The sequence below is a fragment of the Pezoporus occidentalis genome, unplaced genomic scaffold, assembly GCF_034315485.1.
Source record: "Pezoporus occidentalis ecotype Australia unplaced genomic scaffold, CSIRO_AGI_Poc_V1 ctg56, whole genome shotgun sequence".
Taxonomy (NCBI): domain Eukaryota; kingdom Metazoa; phylum Chordata; class Aves; order Psittaciformes; family Psittacidae; genus Pezoporus; species Pezoporus occidentalis.
Genome location: NW_026915899.1, coordinates 191046 through 213536, shown reverse-complemented (window position 1 = coordinate 213536; position 22491 = coordinate 191046). Strand labels below are relative to the sequence as shown.

At 40.4% G+C, this 22491-nt stretch overlaps 1 protein-coding gene across 4 annotated transcripts in view; it reads left to right on the top strand.

The window, feature by feature from the left end:
- The first annotated feature begins 219 nt into the window (after positions 1 to 219).
- SRPK2 (SRSF protein kinase 2) overlaps positions 220 to 22491 on the top strand; it is a 151292-nt gene continuing 129020 nt past the window's right edge. For 3 of the 4 annotated variants that reach the window (XM_062638270.1, XM_062638269.1, XM_062638266.1), the window contains exons 1-2: positions 220 to 358; positions 458 to 542. In XM_062638270.1, the coding sequence (XP_062494254.1) occupies positions 343 to 358; positions 458 to 542 (101 nt within the window). In that variant the 5' untranslated portion in view covers positions 220 to 342. Of the gene's footprint in view, positions 359 to 457; positions 543 to 22491 lie in introns of those variants that run through there. The other variant, XM_062638268.1, reaches the window with a different exon arrangement.

Genomic DNA, 22491 nt, shown 5'->3' with positions numbered 1-22491 from the left:
TAGTTCGACGACCCGGCACAGCCCGCCCCGGCGGCAGCCGATGGGGAGCAGTGGAAACGGGCCCGCCGTGCCTCCCCTCCGCCGGGCGCTGAAGGGGCGGGCTCGGGCCGTACCTCAGGTGCGTTCCCCCGCGCCGCTCTCCGCCACCTGCCGCCGCCCCGCCCCCGCCTTTCCGGCTGCTGCCCCGCCGGCCGGTCCGCGCCTGCGCAGTGCGGCGGGGCGGGGGTGCCGGTGCTGCCGGCCGGTGCCCGGCGTGCGGGCGCGGCTGGTGGCAGCGGGGCCGGGAGCGGGCCCGGGTTAGCCGGGGAACGGTGCCCGCCGAGCAGCGTACGGCGCGGGGCGATGAGCTCGCGCAAAGGTACCGCGCTGTGTCCGGGCGGCGGGGAGGGAGCGGGGGGGCTGCGTGGCCGCCGCCACCACTCACGCCGGCTCCGGTTTGTTCTCTTATCCCCGGCAGTGCTGGCGCTGCAGGCCCGCAGGCGGCGGCCCAAGCAGTCCGCGGCGGCCGGCAGGAGGGACAAGCACCCACCGTCCCACAAAAAGTGAGTACGGGGACCCCCGGCCCGTCGGGACACCGCCGCTGTCTGCTCTTCCCTCACGGTTCCCTCGCGCCCCACGTAGCGGCCGCCCGGGCAGTCCAGCGGCCCGGCCCTGGTACTTTGGTTTCACGCGGGAGTTTCCCCGCGCCCGCCGGGACAGACGGGGGAGACCAGAGCAGAACACCCTCCCTGCCCGCACCGCGCCGGGGCCGGGCCCGCCACGGGGGGAGTGCCGCCGGGTCCCACGGGAGATCGTTCCCAGCGGTGGCCCCGGGCTCAGCCTCCTTCGGTGGGGCTTCCCCTTGGTCTCCAGAAGCCCCTGTTCACTGGGGATCCGCACTGACTCGGGCTTCACAGCCCTCAAGTCCCTTTTGAGTCATCCTCCAGTTCCCCCTATCTTCGTGGTCTTCTTTCCCTCCTTGTGCTCTCTGTTACGAGCGTTCTTTCTGGCGGCGTTGTGCCATCTGTTGTTAGTCCTGTTCTCTTTCTGTCTGATACACCCATCCTGCTCGCTGCCACCTGCTCGGTACCGGCAGTTTATTCCCTGTGCCCAGATGTGCCTAGCTGCCAGCAGTGCCGATAACTGCTGGCACATAAAAATATTTTTTGGGGTTGTTGTTTAAGTCTCTGGTCTTGCAGAAACGGACAGAAATCGTGGTCTGTTCCTGCCACCTTCTCTGCTCGCTTTTCATGTTCTTGCCGTTTCATCTTTTCTCATTCTCATAGCACCTGTTTCCGCTGAACCATGTAGGAACATTCTCCCATCTCTAGTGTTCTTGCTTTAACTGCTCTTCCGTAGGCTAATGTGACTTTGGACTCCTCCCTATTTTTCTTTTTTCTCCTAGTAGTGTTGTGTGCTTCCCTCCCTAACTCTTACTGTATTTTGTTCAGTGAGACTTTATTGGTGACTCATTAAGTCACCAATAGTCTCTTGTCTTTGCTTTTGTTCTTTGCTAATTATATCTACCTGCTTTGTTCTGACAGGGAACATACAGCCTGATGTTCCTCATCCCCCTTTCCACCTAGTTGGCCAGTATGCAGAACTGGGAAGTGGTTTATGATGAATAGATGGATATATATGTGATGGGGTAAAGATGTTGCTGTGTGCTATGGCAAATGATTCAAGGGGAAGATCGTCTTCTTTCTGATTTTTATAGAAAGAAATGCTAATGCATCCCTGATCCTCGAGGTTTGATTTGTTTGTTGGTATGTTATTGTTTTTTTTTTTTGGTATTTTTTTAGTTATAACAAATGGGCTTTTTTTTCCCTTTGAGATGGGTAAAAATAATGTGAGATGAAATGCTGGTGTAGTGGTTGTCAGGCTTTGACAACTAACTTGTGTTCACATCCTGTTCTGTTATTTCCTCCAGTGTTGTATGAAAGCTGTGTTATGATTTCAGTTACATGAATTTGGAGCTATTTCGATGGAAACAAGCTTTTATGTGTAAGATACGTGGTGTGGTTGGAAACATGGGACCCCTGTTTCCAAACTCTTCTGGAAAGTCAGTTTGTAACCTTACATGGGTTTGTTCTACCACTTTGAAAGCAGAGATAGATTAAATTTTAGTGTAACTCTGGGTTCAGAACTGTTAAGACTTAACCACAAGGTTATTAATAAACTTCTACTTAGATGATACTGTTTAAAACACTTCTTAGTAGGGCTGCCTTGGCATGTCTTGCTGAAAGAGTTTGTCAAAAATTTGCTTTCACAGACACTTAGCAAGTGCAGAAATGGTACTCTCTTTGTGTTTGCTGAAGAAACTGGCTCCTGTTAAGTCAGGGTGCACAGTCAGTAGCTGGACATTTGCCATACTGAGTCGGCATTTCCAGATGCAGTGGTCCAATCTGTTCAGTTGCCTCGGGAAACAGAGGTTTTGCTGTGGTAGACAACAGAGCCATCATTTCTTTTCTGGAACTTGTTGTTTTCTTTTCTCTTCAAACCACTTTTATGGAGACCACCTAATCTGTTTTGTGCTTCTTTCTGAAAGAGAGACCATTTTCAGGCTTTTTAAGTCTCCTTGTGTGTGGCTAAATAGTTTAGGCCCCCGAATTAAAGCCAGCATTAGACATTATTTCAAAAGACAATCTCAGCAAAAGTATCCATTTTGTCCTGTTCCTAGCGTTGCTTTAAATTCAACTGCTTCAGGATATACTAGTGTGTTAGAGGCATACAGTTTCTCTGTTGCACATCAAATGCACAGTAGCTGAAGATGAAAATGTCTGTTGGAGGGGTGGACATTCTATACTGTAAGTTCCCTGTAGTGAATTTGTTCACTATGTGAAAATTGTAACTTAGTTTTGAATCCAAAGCTGTTTTTTTTTTTTTTTAACTGTGGTTCTTAGGAAGACTGTCCTCTCCTGGGTCATAGCTTTATGGAACAACTTCCATTGTTGCTGGTAACAATGTGCTTTAAAGGAACTGCAGGATTCCTCTTCTGGAATTGGGTAGGAGAGTTATATCACATTGTAGCTTACTTGAAGGCTTTTGTTTGAAGAGTATTAAGATGATGACACAAGAAGAAGAAAAGATTACAGTGCTCTTTAACACTGAATAGCTTTTTGTCCATTATGACCTTAATTGCTGTAGAAGGCTGTGAGCTGGTCCTGTAACTGCTCAGTATTGACCTCTTAAATCGATGAGAAGTGGTGGAGGTGAATCCATACAATAGGGTGGAAAAATAAGAAAGCAGAAGTTAAGTGGCTTGTGTTCTGAAGAGAAAGCACTTTGTCTTGAATCAAGACTACATCTAAAATTGCATGAAATAATAAAATCTACTTGGTATGATTTTACTTTGAATGCAGCCATCCAAGCTTCTGAAAAAGAATAACATATCACTAGTTAACAGTTAAGATAACAGCACTTGATTTTGGTTATAATAGATGGATTTGCATGTGCTGTGTACATACTGCTTATGTATTTTTTGAGTTGGAGAAAAGATTAATCAAAATGGTTAATTCAGGTCTTCTGTGAGTTATTTCTCCTTAAATGGAGATTTGCACTGAGAGAGGTTTTGTGTGTAAAAAAATCCAGGTGATGATGTGTGGATGTATGGAGAGAGGATTGTGTTGAACACTTAAATGCAAAAGCATAAATCCAGGTATCAAGATCAACTTTTCAAAATCTGTTTTCTTGTGGAGTAGGGTTTTTCCTTTTGTCTTTAAGCAGTACTTCAGGTGAGAGGCCATGTGGTATTGCTTTATAGTGGTGAAAAAGTATATATGGTAGATAAAGAGGAAGAGCCAGATTTCCATACTGTGCACTTCCAGATGACTGACTTATTGAACCCATAGATATTGTACAGTTATGAAAGTTTTGGATATATGACATTGCTGTGGAATCTTAAATGTCTGAAAAGAATTCCCTGCTTGCTTTGTCAGTGCTTCTGTCCCACGGTGTTTTTCAGTGTCATTCAGTAAGTCTTTGAGGAGAATAGTACACAGTGTTATAGTGCACTATATAAAAGTCCAGCTTTCATTAGCTTCATTTATTTTCTGCTTGTGGAAGTTTAGCAAATCCTCCCCAGATTTCTTCACTAGCTTTTTTCCAAGTGTGAGAGCATGAGGGTGGAAGTGTGCATATGTAAAATGTGTGGAATGGACTTTTTGACCACCTTTGGTGTGATGCCACAGCATGTGGATATCCTAGAGTGACTGTATATCTTAGGGTGAATTGGCTTGGGAAGTCCACTCAGTGATGTTAGGAGTATTTACTCAAAATGTGATGTTGATGTGAATTGCTGCTCTTGCCTTCTTTCTTAATAGCCTTTTGTCTTCTTGCTTAGAATGTTTTAATCGGAGCTTTATCTTCCAGTTTCTGTCAAATTTTAGTATTTCATTAATCTACCTATACTTCAGGGCTGATTTTAGTTGTATAGATATAATACTAATAGGTGTTTTGTAAAGTAGTAAATAATCGCATATATCGAGATTACAGGAATGTAAAGAAGGTGGTGTTACATGTTTGATCTTGAATATTTGTGTCAGTTGATACTCACTTTTGTAATGTGATAATTGAACACGTATCTAAGACTGTGGGATTGTGGTGGTTTAAACCCTAGCCAGACAGCTCGTTCACTCACTCCCCCCCGCCTTTTTGCCCTCCTCCTCCTCCTGGAGGGAGGGACAGGAGAATCGAAAAGAGTGCAACTCCCACGGGTTGAGATAAGAACAGTCCAGTAACTAAGGTATAACACAAATCACTGCTGCTACCACCAATAATAATAATGATAAGGGAAATAACAAGGGAAGAGAATACAACACCTCACCACCAGCCAACTGATAACTCGCCCCCCCAGCCTGACCAAGCACTGGCTGATACCTCGTCCAACCCCGCAGTCCCCAGCCCTTCCGGGTAACTCTCAGTTACATCCTGGGCATGACGTGCTGTGGTATGGAATACCTCTTTGGTCAGTCTAGGTCGGGTGTCCTATCTCTGCTTCCTCCTGGCTTCCCCTCCTCCCTGGCAGAGCATGAGGCTCACAAAGTCCTTGGCCAAACCAAAACATCATTGTTATAAGCTCTGTTCATAGACTGAAAGTCAAAACACAGCACTGCACCAGCTACCAAGGAGGAGAAACATGACTGCTACTGCTGAACCCAGGACAGGGATGTAATTGAATCTAGAGTAAACTTCAGTGTAAAGTAGGATGTTTGTTACTAAGCGTGTTCACCTTTTTGTTCTGAGCTCTGTGTCATGTAGTAAGAAAACATCCTGCAGCTCTATTAAACTTAATTTCAGAAATGGGAATGGCTCCAGAATTTCTGATATTCTGCAGAGGTCTACTTGCAGATTTGTGTAATGAAAGTAGTTACTGTAATGTAGGTGTCAGAGCATCTGTTATCAAAGAATTATGTGATCATACAAATTTGTCAAAAGTTTGTGCCTTTTTCATAGAACAGAAGTTGGAAGTGATCTTGAAAGATCCTCTGGCTCAGTCTTTTATGGGAAGGGGAACCTGGATGAGGTTGTCTAGCACCTTGTCCAGCCGCATCTTGAAAATCTCCAGGGATTAGTTGTTCTCACTGTGAAGTTCTTTATTATATCAAGATGAAACCTCCCAGTGCAACTTGTACCTATTGCCCCTTGTCCTTTCTGTGTGGCTCCTTGTGAAAAGAGAGACTAATCCTCTTTGTAGCCACTCTTTAAGTATTGGAACACTGTGAGGTCCCCCCTGAGCCTCTTCTTCTGCAGGGAGAAGAAGCTTAACTTTTTCAGTCTTTCCTCAAAGGGTTCTCCAGCCCTTTGATCATCTTCATGGCCCCCCTTTGGACCTTCTCCAGTTTGTCCATGTATTTTTTCAGTTGTGGGGACCAGAAGTGGACATGGTATTCCATGTATGACTCGAGAAGTGCTGACTAGAGTGGGATGATTACATCTCAATGTCTGTTAGTAAGGTCCCTGTGGATGTAGCCAAGGTTGGCTTTGCCTTCGTTGCTGTGATGAAGTTCAGCTGACTCGTGTTCAGTTTTATTGTCCACCAGGATGCCCGGGTCCCTGTCAGCAGGGCTGGTCTGCAGCCACGCACATCCTAGTCTGCACCAGGCTTCTGGGTTATGTCAGATTTTGAACAGGCAATGAATAAAGATGCCATCCTGGGACCTGAATTTCTTTTGTAATAATTTTATTTGATGAAATAACATTGGTTTTAGTATAACGGTTGTTTTATTAAGGAAGATAAACTGGTTTGTCAGGGTTATGTTAAACAGGAGTGCCTTTGTGGGGGAGGGAAAATGACTACATTTTGTGTTTGAGATCATAGTGAGGTGAGCTGTCGGGGTGTAATAATTCATGAAGATCAGGCCACTTGTTCTGCAGTGCATTTTTATTTTTTTAACTCTTGTTTACTGTAATCATGGAGTAGGATGGTAATAAATTTTGTGGACAGGATTTCAAAATATAAGCATCTGTCCATCTCTTCCCTTTGTTTGCAAGATGATGGCAAACTGTAGGAGCTGTCAACTTTTTTTTTTTAACTACAATTTGACATTCTGTAACTGAATAAATAAAAATGCCAGCTTGTACAACAACTATAATTTGGTTTGGTAAAGACTGGACCAAATCAAATTCATTTTTGTTTTGGATAACTTCGCTGGATTCCCACACATTAACATGAAGGAAAGAATTCCTTTATTACTTGGCTTCTTGATGGTGTCCTAAATACCATTGTGATTATTTCAGTGGCTTAGTGTGAAAAAAAGATTGGAAGCCATGCATGCAGTCCTTTCTGATGGCCATAGATTATCCAGACATAGGGAAAAAGTCAAACCTGGGGAGAAGCCTGTTCTTGTCATGGCTATGCTAAATATTCACCTTTTTGGTTGCTGCCTTGCAGCATGAATCTTCTCAGAGTTTGTGGTCAGTCGCAAACATTTTCTGGAGTAGTAAGAGTGATAGAAATGAATGTGTCTAGCTGAGCTAAATGTTCCGGTAAGAATTTGAAATGTGGGACAATAAAAACATTCAATCAGAACACTGTATTATATTAAAGTCTCCTTTTATTCATTTAGAGGAGAACTGCTGATCCTGTTGAGAAACAGGCACTAGACATTTATTTACTCCTAAAAGACAAGGATTTTGTATTTGAAGTCTTATTTTTAAATCCTGTTCGTGTTTTTTGAGATTTTGATCTTTAAGGATTGTCATCTTTTCACCAAGAAAGCTAATGGCAAAGGTGAGCAATTACTGCATTAACTAGTGAACTGTAAGGCAGTAATGGAAACTGCATATGCTTCTTGTAGGCATACCTGTACTTTGAGTGGTTTCACTGCTTGCTGATCTGTTTGTCTTCCTAGTGTCTGTAATAAAAGAGTAAATCTATACTGAAAACCATTTTCATTTGGTCTCTGGCTGTGATTGCATAAGACAATGAGCTTTTGCTAGTAACCTTATCTAGCTTCCTCTTCCTGTTTTCTCATGAGAAAATGCTACTAGATTTGCTACTATGCACACAAACACCTATATACATGATTGTGTATAAATATGTGTGCATAAATATGTGTGTATAAATAAGTTAAATATTTTAATCCTTGTTTGAAGGAAGCCTGGGTCTAGGTATAGATAAGAAAGGCCAAAAAAGTTAGTGTACAGAAAACTAGAGAAGTGTTTCAGTGCTTCAAGTGTGTTTGTTATGCTTGGACAAAATAATAATTTTGTATTGTGACAACTAAGTTTTTTTTCTTAGAAGTAGATACTATCAGGTAGTTCTTGTGCCCTTGGGTATTTGCTGATTGGATTTTGTTCACCCATCAAAGGCTACAGGTATGCTTCTGGGGCTTCCTGTATGAGAATGACCGTGATCGCTGAGTCTGAGCTAGTCTTGGAGCTGTTCTCAATTGTAATGCGTGTGAGGTTGTTGGTGGGATTTTTGATGTAGGGATTTTTTTTTTCCCTTTCATTTTCTTCTTGGCATTGTTTAGTGAAGAATGTCAGAGAAGCTAATGTTTGGTTTTTAAGCTTTTGCAGAGAACTAGGAAAGATTTGCAAGGATAGCACCAAAAGTTAACCAATGTCTAACGAAAGCAAATAAAGTGACCTCAGCTCTCTACAGAGGAAAGGGATAGGGCTGTTAAAAATGAAAACACAACTATATAGCAGTTGTATTCATAATCCTTCCCTTTTCTCACTGATTACTCCTTTTGTAACAGTTGTTGCCCAGCTCTTAACTGGTAATGTAGCCTGTATTTTAATAATAATTAATTATGTACTAATTGCCTTTGGGGAATTTGGAATGAGCCCTATTTTGCTAGGTTGTTTTTAAAGAAAAGATTTAAAAAAGCTTTCATTAGTATTTAAATGGACATAAATTGTCTATCTGTTTCTACAATTCCCAATATTCTTGTCTTTAAAATGCTGTTGGTCTCAGCTTTCATATACTGATAACCTTGCTTTCTGTTTTTCCTAGTGAGTTAACAGTTACAGTGCATTGTAAGAGGGATGGTTCTACTTAAAGTTGCCAGAGCTTTGGTAGTAGTCTTCCTCCTATACCTCCCTGTAATAAAGCACATTACAGAGCAGATTGCAGCAGTCTATATCTGAGCCTAAGATAACCATAGACGTAACTTTCTGTATTTAACAGAAGGCATTATGAACAAGCTTTTTGGATGAAAAACATGGGCTAAGTTTCAAAGTGAACCTCTGTAAAAGTAGTAACTTTTTATTTGTTACATGTATACTGTTATTAATTTAGCCTATATGTTTAGAAATCCTATGATTAAAACAGTGCATATATCTAGATACCATGTAATTCTGGTTTTGTCCAGCAAAGCAGCTGGGAGACCTTGACTTTTATATCAAGGTCTTGCATAATGAAGTAATGTTCTGCTAGGAAGAGTGTTTGTGTCTGAGTGTTTCGCTGAAGAAATCTTGCTTTGAGTGTTAATGCTAAAGTAATCTTATTTTGAACTTGTTTGTTAAGGGCAAACCACAGAATAGACTGATGAAATAATGTTTCTTGACAGTATTAATGCCTTACTGTTTTTTTCCTCAAGTGAAGTTAGTCAATTAAAAATCAATACTTTGAATGCAGGAGATTAAAAGAATCAAGGGCTTCAGTTGCCTTGAGCTATTGTCAATGCTTAGTTTGCAGTTTTCTAAAATGGGAGAATTCCATAGTTAGAGGTCAATTACATTTTCCTATCCCTGAGGAAAAAAATGAATATCTCTGTTGTTCTTGTTGCAGCAATAAAGGTCAGAGCTGCCTAGGTACAATATCTGTATCTTAAATTCTGATATTAGAAACAACTTTTTACTAATATTCAAGCTGTACTAAAATTATAGTGCTCTTGTATTCATGGTTCTTAAGAAAATTCTCTTGTGACATCTCTTTCTTCCTTTGCATTGATCTGTTTCTTCTAATTTTCCCTCTCACCCCAGTAATTTCTGGTTTAATGTGCTTGTGTCCCACTCACTGCCCTCCTGCTGTTGCTCGCCTGTATGTGTCATTATTCCTTCTTAATAGAGTGAGACACATATGTTTGTATAAGATCATTATAGAAGAGGTTCTTCGGTAGTTGCATGGAGCCTGGAGTGGGGTGTGATGAAGTGCTATTTCTGTGACTGGTTGCCTGAAAAGTTGCTGCAAGGGTTAAAAATACATGATTAAGCTGTGTCTTAGAGACAAGGTACAGTTGGTGAAGCAGGACAACTCCTCCTCTTCCAGAGTGCTTAGGAAAAATATAACCCTGAATTCCTTTCCAGGGCCTTTTGAAGGTTGGGCTTCCCCTGTGGTTTGCCCTGCTGAGCTGTGGGCAGTTAAGTGAGATGGACCCACGCTGTTGTGCTGTGTGGGACTGCAGAAGTGTGCTAAGGCAACTAGTTTTACTTCTTACACCTTCCAGAATCTGGAGTACCCAGAGATCACTGACCACCTTTGGTGAGGATCAGTTGGGCAGCTTGAGTTTATGTATCCTGTGGAAACAAAACAGTAGAACACTGAATTCTAGAAAATAATAAGGCATAAGTTATTAAAATCCAAGTAGGAAGTCATTAAAAGAATGCCAGTCAAGTGCAGCTAAGGCTGTAGTTAAGTAAGGTACCTAACAAGACAACATTTTTTAAACCAGGTTTTGTAAATGGCTATTTTAATGTTAGAAAGCTAATTATAAAATGTTTTAAAATAAATTGTGCTTCTGTATAAATTTTAATATATTTTTGCTCATCTTACATGGTTCACATCTTAACATCTCAGAAAAGATGATGTAGAACTAGAAGATACGTGAAGGAGGGAGTAAAGGTGATTAGGGATATTGGACAGCTTCACTTATGACTAGTACTTTTTAGTTATGTAAAGGTAGTTAAGGAGCATTTTGACATGCCTGAAAAATCATTACTGGTATAGAAAGGGAAGAATGATTAACTTGCCATTTTTCCATTACAAAACAGTGGTATCCAAAGAATGACTTTAATGTAAGAAAACAAGACACTTCTTTTTATGCAGTACAAATAGCAGAATGTGGCTTTGCAATATGTTGTAGAGGCCAAATTATAGATGGGCTTAAGACGTATGAGTGGACCACTGGTAGTTCTTAAGTATACTACTGCAATTTGGCTTTTCAAGCCAGTGTTTGCTGAAGCTCTGTCATGTAAGTTTGCCCTAATATAGAGTGATCCATTTGTATAGTCATCTCTAAGCATGTTTCTGTCACTGAGTGCAGTAATACTGGTGTAGATATGTATTTGATTTAAGTTACTGTGGCAGCTGTTAGATTTTTAAGGCCACCTCAGTAGATCACTTGCAACATCCGATAGTATGTGTAAGCCTGACAGTATTTGTGAGCCTAGATCCAGAGGGCTTAGGTGATAACAGCTTGTGGCACTCCTGTACCTGGCTCAGGATGGAGCTCTGAAATTGGAGTTAGCTACTAAATCTGAGTGAATCTGTAGAGGTGTGTGTTTGAGAGGAGCTTTCATAAACCCAAGCACAATAAGGTAATGGCGGAGGGGTGGGGAAACATGCCAAGGAGAGCAGAATGCTGAAGGAATGGGTGTGCCTGAAATGCTGCTTTACCGGTAGATGCTGATGCCATCTGCAGGTCTGCGTTTGATGCCAAAATGAGCCTGGGTTTTAAAGTCGTCAGTCTAAGAATTTAGGTTATTTCCCCTGTTGTTGTGAACAGCTAACTTTGTTTTAAAGTTTCAGTTGCGTGCTTATGTAGTAGCTCAATAATTCATTCACCTGTGAAATAAGAGTTAGATGCTTGAGGAATTTCAAGCTTATTATTTCAACCTGCTGTGTGCAAGTGTCAGTCATGGGATTATAGGTCATGGTAGGCTTTGGTGTGTAAGGGATGGCCAGTAACTTTATATCTCTTCTGTGGAATAATCAAGACCAACTGACTGATGGAGTTGAATGACAAGTGATTAAAAGGGAAGTGTTGTTATCAAGTTTCACTAGTACACAGGTATCAGCATCCTGCTTGACTGGAGCCAAGTAACTCTGAGTTACAAAACAAACACTTGGTAATTTGGTCAGAATGAGGCTGTTCGGGTGATTAAATGGTTTTGCTTTTTAACACAGCAGTCACAATTCAGCATTTCTATGAAAGATGGAGCCCTGAGGAGATCAAAGACTTAAACTTCAAGTTCCCTTTTCTTGTGTGTCAAGGCACAGTATGACAGGTCCCTGTTGCCAGAATCTGTTCCCAGGTGAATATTTTAACATTTTAGCAGTGTCAGGGAAACTTGGGAAAGACCAGGAGCTTCACAGTACTATTATGAGTTCTAGCTCAAAAGAACAGGAATCCTCTTTACAGATAACAGTATCTGAAAAGAAAAAAAAGCAACTTTATATTTTTTTTTTTCCTTTAAGGTAGTCTGTTGCTTGGGGTGACCTGCTTTGTATATGTCGGTATACATGCTTTATATACAACAATATATTAGTAACTCGGTTTTCCAGCACATGTTGGTGTCCAAAACCATGGTGCTGGTCCTAGACATTTAACAGAATTCTATTCAAATGCTATTAGAACATTGCTTCTCTGTTTTTAATGTCAATTAGAGATTTTCATATTTTTTTCTCCCAGAAATGTGGGAGCAACTTTGTAAGTCTTGGGTTGTGTCTTGCTCTATAGCAACTTGTAAGTCTTGGATTGTGTCAGCAGTGTTGAGGTGATGCACAGCAGTTCTGGTAGTTGCTTCCAGCACTGTGCATTTTATAGAGTCACTCTTTAATCAGGAACAGACAGTCCTGGGAACAGGGAACTCTGTGATGAGCTCTTCTTGCTGTTGTGGGCAGACATAATCTGGGCATACCAGCCAGTCAAGGCTCTTGAGAGGCTGGATGTGAAAAAACAATGTGTGAATCTCAAGTTGACTGTAACTGTGAGATAGAGCTATAAAGAATTAGGCTAAGGCTACCACTATGTTTTAGATCACCAGATACCTGCTAGATAACTACTTTGGTCTTTAGTATGGATCAGTTATTTCAAAGTATTGCATTCTCACTGCTAATCCAAGTTGTTTGGTAAATCCAAGATATAGAAACTAGGTTAAAACTGTTTATTCAATAGACAAAACCTGGTTTTCACCAGTTGTCCAAAACAAGTATTCAGAATTGATTAGTTACCTAAAAATGTTGCAACAAAGCTGTCAAACTTTCTGCATATTGTATAGGAAACACGGTGTAGAAAATTATTTCTGCTGTTCTGATTATTGAGAACTGATTCTCTGATGTTTATTTCTGAAGTCAGAAAAATGAGTTTTGTGTAATGAGAAGATTTACCTTGGGAATAAAGATGTTATTCTTTTAAAGCGCTCATTTTTGATCTAATTTTGTGTTTCCAAAATTCTTGCTAGTTTCTGTCTCACAGGGTGCTATATCTTGTCCTAATTGTAGCATTACAAAAACTTGAGATAAAGTGTAAGTAGACGAATGTATTTGCAATGCTCTATTCTTTTCCCACTTTAAAACATTCAATCATCATTTTAGATAATTATGTTAAGCAGTAAAGTCACCTTAAAAATAAAACTATGAAAAAGGTAAAAGAAAGCCATTTCATGTTTAACACTGGAGAGTTATTTGGCAGCAAAAAATTATCTTTCCAGTTTATTTGTGAGATTCACAGATAGCTAAAAATCACTTTGTGATATCTTTAAGAAGTGGGGAAGGAAATCTCACTTTATGTTTCTGGAGGACATACTTTTAAGCAGAAGAATGTGACTGAGTTTTTAAATCAGAAGGTGGCATTATTTATGTTGACAGTGTCTCTCTTAAATCCAAACAAATATGTAATTAATTATGATAACAGTAATGCTAACAGTGCAAGAGTTAGCAAATACTTAAAAAAACATAATCCAGAACAAATGGGACCTTTCCAAGTTGTTCTATTAGGATGTGATGGAGAAAATGCAGAGAACTTGCTTGTCCTGTTAGTTTATTCAGAATGGTTTTAAGGGCAATAGGCAATGGAATTGAATGTGTGCCAGCTCTGTCCTAATTACAGTTCACAGCCTGAAGTATTAAGTTGAATTGAAACTGCACATGGTTTAAATTAGTATGTTAAACTCTGAAGTGTGGCGCACCAGGTGCTGGTATGTTTGATTTAGCAACTATTTAGCTTTGCAGCAATCTCCAGCAGGAAGATGAGTTGATAGCTAATGCTCAGAGTCTCTTTTTCAGAGCCTTCTCTCAGATTTTGTTCCACAGCAAAATTTCAGGTTTGACACCATGAATTTTACATTGGTAATAAAGGAGCTGTTTGAAGATAACATTGCAGTGATAAGAAAAATACTTTGTTTTTCCATGTTTGTATCCTTAATAAGTTTTTTCCCTCCCCAGCTGATTCCGTGTCAACTCTGCCAATATTTTATTTTTGAGAAAATGTGTACGCTGTACTTCATATGTATACCATACTTTAGATCGATTTAGCTAATAAATAATGAATATGTATGTGCATATAGGTAGAAAATTGCCTTTACGTAAGAAACTTAACTTGTGAGTCTTTAAATGCCGTTTAAGCTCAGTGCATAAAGTCTTGTAACACTCTACAAAGGTAATAGTCTAATAACAGGGATGAAGGGTGTAATCTCTTTAGTGTTTCAGGAGAGGCTGCAAACAATGAAATAGAAAAATTGTTCCCCTCTCACTTCTTTGCCTAATAATATTGCCTTTCTTCATAGGTTTGCTTCTTATGGTATTCTCATCAAAGCATGACAATGTTATAAGCAAGTGAAATAAAAACAACCAAGCTGCCTTGTGTCTGTTCTATAATGATATACTTTCCTTCAAACTGAATTACCAGATAATGTGGAATTAAAACTTTATCAAGAATTAAAAGCATCTTCACCCCATTTCTCAGAATAGAATGTAATTTCTGCTTTTATGAGCAGCAATGGAAAGCAGCGAAGCCCAGATTTGCTGCTGATAAACATACCTAGAATATTGCAATGAAAAGTGTGTGAGCGTATAATGACATTTCCTTATCTAAGCAGATATACATTAATATGGTGGGGAGTATTTGAAGAAAGGAAGCAGAAGACAGGGCAGAGGCTGAGTAAAGGGAACATCACCTTAGCAGAAAAGGGAAAGTAGTGTTTTTTTCACTGGTGGGGAACAAATGTGTATGCACTCTGGTTGGTGTTAGCAAACACCCAAAATGCTTGAATAAGTCTGAGAAGATTGGAAACTGGTACTTAGGTAAAGAGACCATGTTTCTGTGTATATGTATAAAGTTGTTTGCTGTTTCCCTTCCTAGTAACACATTGTTGGTCTTATTTAGAGGATAATAAATTAATTCTTGCTATTTCTTTATGGAGGCTGGGAGGAAGGGAATCCAGTGACTATGGGAGCTGTATGCTTTCTCAGCCTGAAGTTCTTCACTGCTTATCTCCCATGTTTGCAGCATGATCCTCACCCTGCAGATTGGACCTCGGGCTCAATAGCTACTAGTGGATCCATCTGTACCCACTCTCCTTCCACATCTTAGTCTTTTATTACCACTTTATTGCATCCAGTTTCAGATAGGTTGCTTGAATTTGTTACACTCAAAAGTTTGTTAGAAACAGAAGGAATGATCAGTGTTTGCAGAGTCAAGAATATGCAGTTAGTCTGGTGCAAGTCTTAATGGTCCAACCGCGTAATTATTGATAGTTGAGTTAATGCTCCTAGTATTTGTTTCAAATTGCATATGATCAAAATGATAAATAAACAAACTTGGTAGTAGCTGCTCTTTCTCTGTGCTATCCCCACCCTTCTAAGGTGGATGGTTTCATTTGGTAGGGAGGGATATGGCCAGTCATCAGCCTTCTGGCCCACTACTGGGAAGTCTGTGAGGTTGATGTTGTTGGCTGTCCTGGGTTCAGCTGTAGCAGTTATTTTTCTCCTTCCTAATAGCTGGTGCAGTGCTGTGTTTCAGCTTTAGTCTGAGAACAATGCTAATAACACACCAGTGTTTTAGTTGTTGCTAAGTAATGCTTACCCTGATCAAGCACTTCTCAGGCCCTCATGCTCTGCCAGTGAGGAGGGCACAAGAAGCTGTGAGGAAGCAGAGACAGGAGACCTGACCCAGAGTAGCCAAAGGGGTAGTCCATACCACAGCACATCATGCCCAGTGTATAAACTGAGGGGAGTGATGCGGAAGTCTCAGATCAGTGCTCGGGTCGGGATGGGTATCGGTTGCAATTGTATTGTGCATCACTTGTGTTTGTTGTCTTTTTTTTTCCTTTCCCTTTTTAGTTTTATATTCTCCTTGTTTTTTCTTCTTATCACTATTAGTAGTAGTTTTATGTTATACTTTAGTTATTGAGCTGTTCTTATCTTGGTGGTGAGGTGTTTATAGCCCCCAGCCTCTGTCTTATCCTGTGACTTTCTAGTCTTCCACAGTTGTTCCATATCTTTTTCCCCTTATACTGCTTTTTATTGCAGCATATTAGATAGTTCACTTCACTCTGAATAATTATTATTGCTCTGTTAGCTCCAGACAGATGTGTAACAATAAGTGCTACACCACACAACTGTACAAAGCTAAATGATAGCTAAAACAAAGTTGGTAATAGTCATTTGATCAGTAGACTGTTGCTGTTCAATGCTAAAACAAATCTCCAGGCAGGCCAAGAGATATTCAGGCAGAGCTAGTAAGTCTGAAGGTTTGTGTTATGAGCTTAACACAAAGCCCGTGGCCCATTGCAAGCGATGCAACATCATGTTTATGGGCTACATTTAATTAATTAATTAATTAATTTTATGTTGTTCTGTGTTTTATTTCCTGTATTTAGGGTACTTAGATCATCTTGCCATTAAACGTAACAGCAAATGTACAGTTAAGTCCAGGCCAGATAGGTGGGAAGTATGTTCCTCTTTATTTTGTATTCAAGAATGTGAAAGAAATAAGCTTTAAAAATAGATTTTAGCAGTGGTGCTTCTTCCCCGAAATTATGTGTTTGGAGAATTATTCAATATTGGGTTGTTACATAATATAAACCAAATTATTTGATGATACTGTTTTGTTCTGCCCCTAGAAATAATTTTATTTTAAATAGAATGTACTATCTCTAGGCTTAATTCTGTAAGTAGTCTGTGGCCATTTCCTTTGTTTTGGGTGGAGAGAAGTGTTAGACTTTTCTATACTGGTGAGAAAAATCTCTGGTTTTCTTAAACTTATTGTAGCTGTTGATGTTCTTGTGACTGGCTTTTATGATTATTTAACATTGTTGAAAAAAACCACTAGGTGGCAATATCAATTAAAAAAATCCAAGAGGTTCAGTTAGAGTTGTCATCTAAAATGGGATGCTGAACTGTAGCTTGAATTACAGTGAAAACGTTAAACTTTCTTGTATGTAAAATTGTCTTTACCTAGAGAGGAGGTGTTCTGCAAAAGCACATGGTGTGGATGGTTGGTAACGGAGGACAGTGAGGTGTATTTGCTTGGGTGCAAAGGAAATGTCTTCACTTTCACGTTTGCAGTATATTTTACGCATTTGAATAGGTAAATTATTATCATAGTACTTGATGAAACTTGCTTTAGCCTGCTGGTCAGAAGGAGTTAATTGGGGTTGGATCAGTGCTACTTGAGAAACAAATCCTCACTGGTGTTAATGCAAAAGATTTAAACTAGTTAAGGTAAAATCACTGTGAATTTACTTACGACTGTGGATGATCTTCTGAAATGCCAAATGTGTCTGTTACAAGTAGACACTTGTTAATGGATGTGCTGATTATATCTTCTTTGGTGTAGGTGCCACTGTACAGCATGCAGTCTGGGTTTGTATGTGGGATAGAAGACTGAAGAGACTTGTCATTAAATAGCTGGTGAAAGCAGTCTGCTTCCTGCACAGCTTTAGAAACCATGTCCTTATTTCACAGGACTTATCAGAGGTATCTTGTCCTTTTATTTAGATAGGTATATACTTCAGTGCTTTTAGTGAAGATGCTGTTGCTAATGTTCCTGCTTAAGTTTTCCTACTTGAGTTTATATCACAGTCCTATTTGGGCCATTACTTTGGGAATATATAAAATGAAATTGCTGGCATGCAGTAACAGTGGCCTTTCTACTTGAGTGTGGTTTTATTGGAGCTCCTATCTGTCTGCTCCATCCTGCCTGTATCACTCCACATGTATTTTTAAAACATCTATGTAGTATTCTGTTCTCTCATTAGGTTTAAGAAGAGTGTGATAGTCTGTCCCTCCTGGGAGCTTTAGTTATTTGGGATTTATCCCTAGTGCTTTGTGCCGTTACTAATGGGTGAGTCACAAACCCTGCTGTGGTTCTTGGGTATTTTGAGGAAGGTAGAGCTTTCTCTTGCTTTAACCCTTGGTCTTTATTTTATAGTCAGGTTTTATAATCGCTTTATCAGGCAGTGGCTAAATGAGCAAATTTATCTTGGGGTGGTTTGTATTTTGCCTTTCTCTGTTCTTGTCTGCTATGTAAAGCAGTGACTTTGCCTCTCAGTCTTTACGTCATGCAGTTTCTCTGAAAGTATTTCTGCTGTGGGTGATACAGCAGAGGCATTTCCTTGAAGTACTATTTTTGAAGCAGTTGTAAATGCTTAATTTAATGGTCTTTGTACGCAGCTGACTATCATAGATCAGACTGGACTGCTTGTTAGAGAGTAAGTTGCTATGTCTTGGTATGCGAGGTCTGGGCAAATAGGGATCATGCCTCAAATTTTGGGGTTTTTTACATGTTTGATTTACTTTCAGTTACTTCTCCATATCTTCATATCTTCTCCATATCTTTTAAAGATAAATAATTAGATCATTCTTGGTATTGTCACCGCAACTTGACAGTTAAGTAACCTCCGTAAGTGTGGGCAGATTAATCTTGTGTATTACAGTAGATGCTTAAATGCAAACAACAGGAAAATATTTCCAAAACATTATTCTATGGTAAAAGCTATGTCTGTTGAGTCTGCTATGATTTTTATTAAGTTTAATAATTCATAGTTTATGTACGGTACCCTCAGAGGATGTATAGAAAATGCCTCATGGATATGGGTTATCTTAGGCATAAGGAGCAATAAAGCCACATCAATACTGTATCTGGGATAACTAAGCAGGGAACGTAAACAATAAAATTCACTTAGGAAAGGAACATGAGGCAAAATGATTTGGGAAATGCTGTTAAAGGTTTTTAGACTCTGATCCAGAGTCCAGTGCTGACTTTGTTGCTGTGTGTCCTGGGTTCAGCAGTAGCAGTCATTTTTCTCCTACTTAGTACCTGGTGCAGTGCTGTGTTTTTGACTGGAGATACAGAGAGCTGGTGGTATAGTGGTGAGCATAGCTGCCTTCCCAGCAGTTGACCCAGGTTCGATTCCTGGCCATCACACCTAGAATTAAGGTAAGGGAATGTCTCCTTCATAGGTTGACCACCCAAGGAGGGGAAAAAGATGCGTAATTGTTAAAACACTGCTATTATATACGTCTCAAAGTATAGAGGTGATGACCACACTGGAAACGCAAGCCAGATCAGTTTCATGATCAATGAGTCTATTGTATTACAAGTCATTACCATAACGTACAGTGAAACAAGAACCTTAGCCCAGGCCCCCCAGCTGATAAACACTAACACAGCAGATACCGGCTGTAAGTAAGGTACGACATGCTGAAACTCCGAGATCAAGAGCAACAACTTTGAGAGCCAATAAATCAGCATTGTGACGAGTGACTATTAATCCAAAACAGTGAATGCTTATCACAAATACAGTTAGACGCACTCTGGGCAGATCTGTCGTTATCTCAAACCTTCGAGCCCCACGTTGGCTGCCAAAAAGAACTGCCGTGGTTCTGGGTTGCTGGCTGGGCTTAAACCAGTTTTCCTCTTACTGGTATTCACTGTTGCATGTTCCTGTAGGTGAAGTATTTTGCTTGGTGTTCCTTCTTCTGTTATAAAAAGACACCTCTAATTCTCTTAGCCATCTTTTTTTCTTATGTGTGTATTGTAGCCAAAAATAATGTGTCATTTCTGCTGAAAAGCTTTTTTCTCAGGTGTGGCATATACTTTGCACAGTGGGTGTCTGCGCCCTCATGGAGTACTTAACTCTGAATGTGTGTGTTCTGTGATGTCCATGTTACCACAGGCTTGCTGTGTCTGAGCCTTTGAAAATGTTTCTTCTTTAACACTTTTCTAACACTTCACTGTAATTTCCACCTTGCTGTTGCTCTCTTGCCTCTTCAGGCAGCTCCTGGTTCTATAGGGACTAGGACAGAGGTGACACGAACTGAACATTCTTTGTGATTCAGTGCCCATTGTGCTTTGCTTGCTCTGACTTTTTCTCTGATGTTTGGATTGTCCTTCATTAGTGTCTTTCTTTTTTTGTGAGGGGTCCCATTAAGAATGAGTCCTGAATACCACTGTTCCTGTAAAAGCTGGGTCTTCCGTTACTGACTTCAGCTGGATTAATCCCTAAGTAGGTCCCCGATAACATTCATGTCTGGGAGAGCATTTTTTGTCATCTTTGGAAAAAGAATCCTTGAATAGTTTAAACCCACCCCTCAACAGCAAATCAACAGATGGACAGCTTGAGCTACCTGCCTCAGCAAGTATCCTCTCAGGACTGTTGCTCTGTAGGTAGCTCTGCTTTTTTGTCCAAGGCACATCAGAAAGTGGGAGGTTTTGTGGGATGTCTTATTTTTTTTTTTTTTTTTTCTTTTGTATGCCTCACATGCTGCAAATGTCAGCTCTGTTCACTCCTTCCATTTAAAGTGGTTCCCTTCCCCCCCCCCCCCCCCCCGCTTTCCAATTTAAAGCTTATTGACTTTTTTGGTTTTTTTCCCCTCCATGCAGATAACAATTTTGTTACTTTCTTTTCTGCTTCTTGAAGATAAACCTGGTGCATAGCACCAGGTTTTGTCTCCCAGTGACCAGCAGAAATCAGAAGAGTACCTGGCTTTGTGTCTAGCAGCAGGGCTTCACTGGGTAGCAGGGATTGCAGACTGCTTCTGTGGTAAGGGAGACGGAAAGAGGAGAAGACTATGGAGAAGGTCCTCTACAGCAACAGAGGTTGAGCACTTAGTATTCAAGCTAATTGGTCCATTGTTTCTCTAGAATCACCAGAAGTGCTTAAAGTCATAGAATGGTTTGGGTTGAAATGGACTTTAAAGCTCATCCAGTTCCAACCCCCTGCCATGGGCAGGGACACCTTCCACTAGACCAGGATGCTCAAAGCCCCTGAGCAACCTGGCCTTGAACACTGCCAGGGATGGGGCAGCCACAGCTTCTCTGGGGAACTTGTTCCAGTGCCTCACCACCCTCACAGAAAAGAAGCAGTAAATTTGTTTATTGCTGCTGCTTTTACCTTATTGTTTGTACTCAGGAGGCACTACCAGTATGTATCTGTTTGTAGGCCCTGGTAAATAAAAGGTCTTTGTTGTACATCTGTATTCCAGTGGCTCCTTAAGTGTTACCTGTAGGCAGGGTAAAACAATTTGCAGTGACTTTTCAGAACTACAAGAAACACAAAATTCATAGTAAGTGTTGGTGGTGGTCTGAGAAATTTTGAGCAATGGCAGTGGTCTTGGCTCCCAAATCTCCTGAGCCCATCTGCTGCCTGTGTGGATTTTCATTCTTCTTCAGTACTGCATGCTTTTGAGAAATGGGATGAGCAAAGCCCTGATCTATTTTTGGTAGCTGCAATACAAAAACATTCCTTTGTGTGTAGTAGAGCTATTTTACTTGTTTTTTATTTGAAAAAGAAGAGCAAATGCAATGCATTTTGGCTGCAGGGAATTACATGACTCATTTAGTAGATACTGAATACAAAGAAAAATAGTGTTTCCATTGTATTGCAGTTCTCTGCTGTGTTTCTGTTATCTCAGATTTTAATAGGGAAATTATCCAAGTAAATCCTAGGCCCAAGATGTTGATCTGAAAGATAATGATGCTACAAAATCTAGGTGTTCCCATTAAATTGAAATTCCTTTCAGTTTGTGTTCAAGTGTTTGTTTACAGGGTACGTGTGGAATTTGACTTCATTTCTACTGCAGTAAAAGGTGACTACTCTGTCAAACATGAATGAAGTTTGAAATACATAGAGCTGTGTAAATGACAGGCAGTGTCTACAGGGTTAAAACTGAAATTTGAGCTGGCAGAACAGCCATTTATCTGTGTGCTGTGAATAATTTGAACATAAAGACAAACTCAAATAGTGAAAGGGGCGTCAGTTCCACCAACAAAAAAACCCAGCCAACCAAATAAGATGCTGCTTTTAGTATGCCCAGTATGTTTTTTAGATTATAATTTTGTGTCTGTTTAGCCTTTCCACAAAGGTCTGGGAGTCTTGTGGGAGCAATTGGGGCACTGCCCATCAGTTAATATTACAACTCAGCTACACGCTTGGGTTGATGTTTTTCCCATTTCTGCCTGTACTGCATGGTCACTAAAATCAGTTAAAAATGTGCTATTTAAAATGCATCACAGAAGAAAATATTTAGTATTTTATTACAAGGATCATGGGGAGTGTATTAAAAAATGCAGTTGTCCTTGTAACTGTCATGATATCATACCCAGCATGCTTTTTCTCACTTGAAGAATGAGAATCTTAAATAATATCCTGCTCTGAGGTCGTTGAAGGATCCCAACCACTGTCTTGTTCAGATTTTTTGTCAGCGCTGTCTTCTTCTACAATAAGGTTTTCTTTGTACAAAACTTCTTATCCTTTAGCATAGGAATTATAGGAATTTTCACAGTATCACAGTGTGCTAGAGATTGGAAGGGACCTCAAAAGATCATCTAGTCCAATCCCCCTGCTGGAGCAGGAACACCTAGATAATGTTACACAGGAATGTGTCCAGGCGGGTTTTGAATATCTCCAGGGAAGGAGACTCCACAACCTCCCTGGGCAGCCTGTTCCAGTGTTCCGTCACCCTCACAGAGAAGAAGTTTCTTCTCAAGTTTAAGTGGAACCTCTTGTGTTCCAGTTTGTACCCATTACCCCTTGTCCTATCATTGTTTGCCACTGAGTAGAGCCTGACTCCATCCTCGTGACACTCCCCCTTTATGTATTTATAGACACTTATAAGGT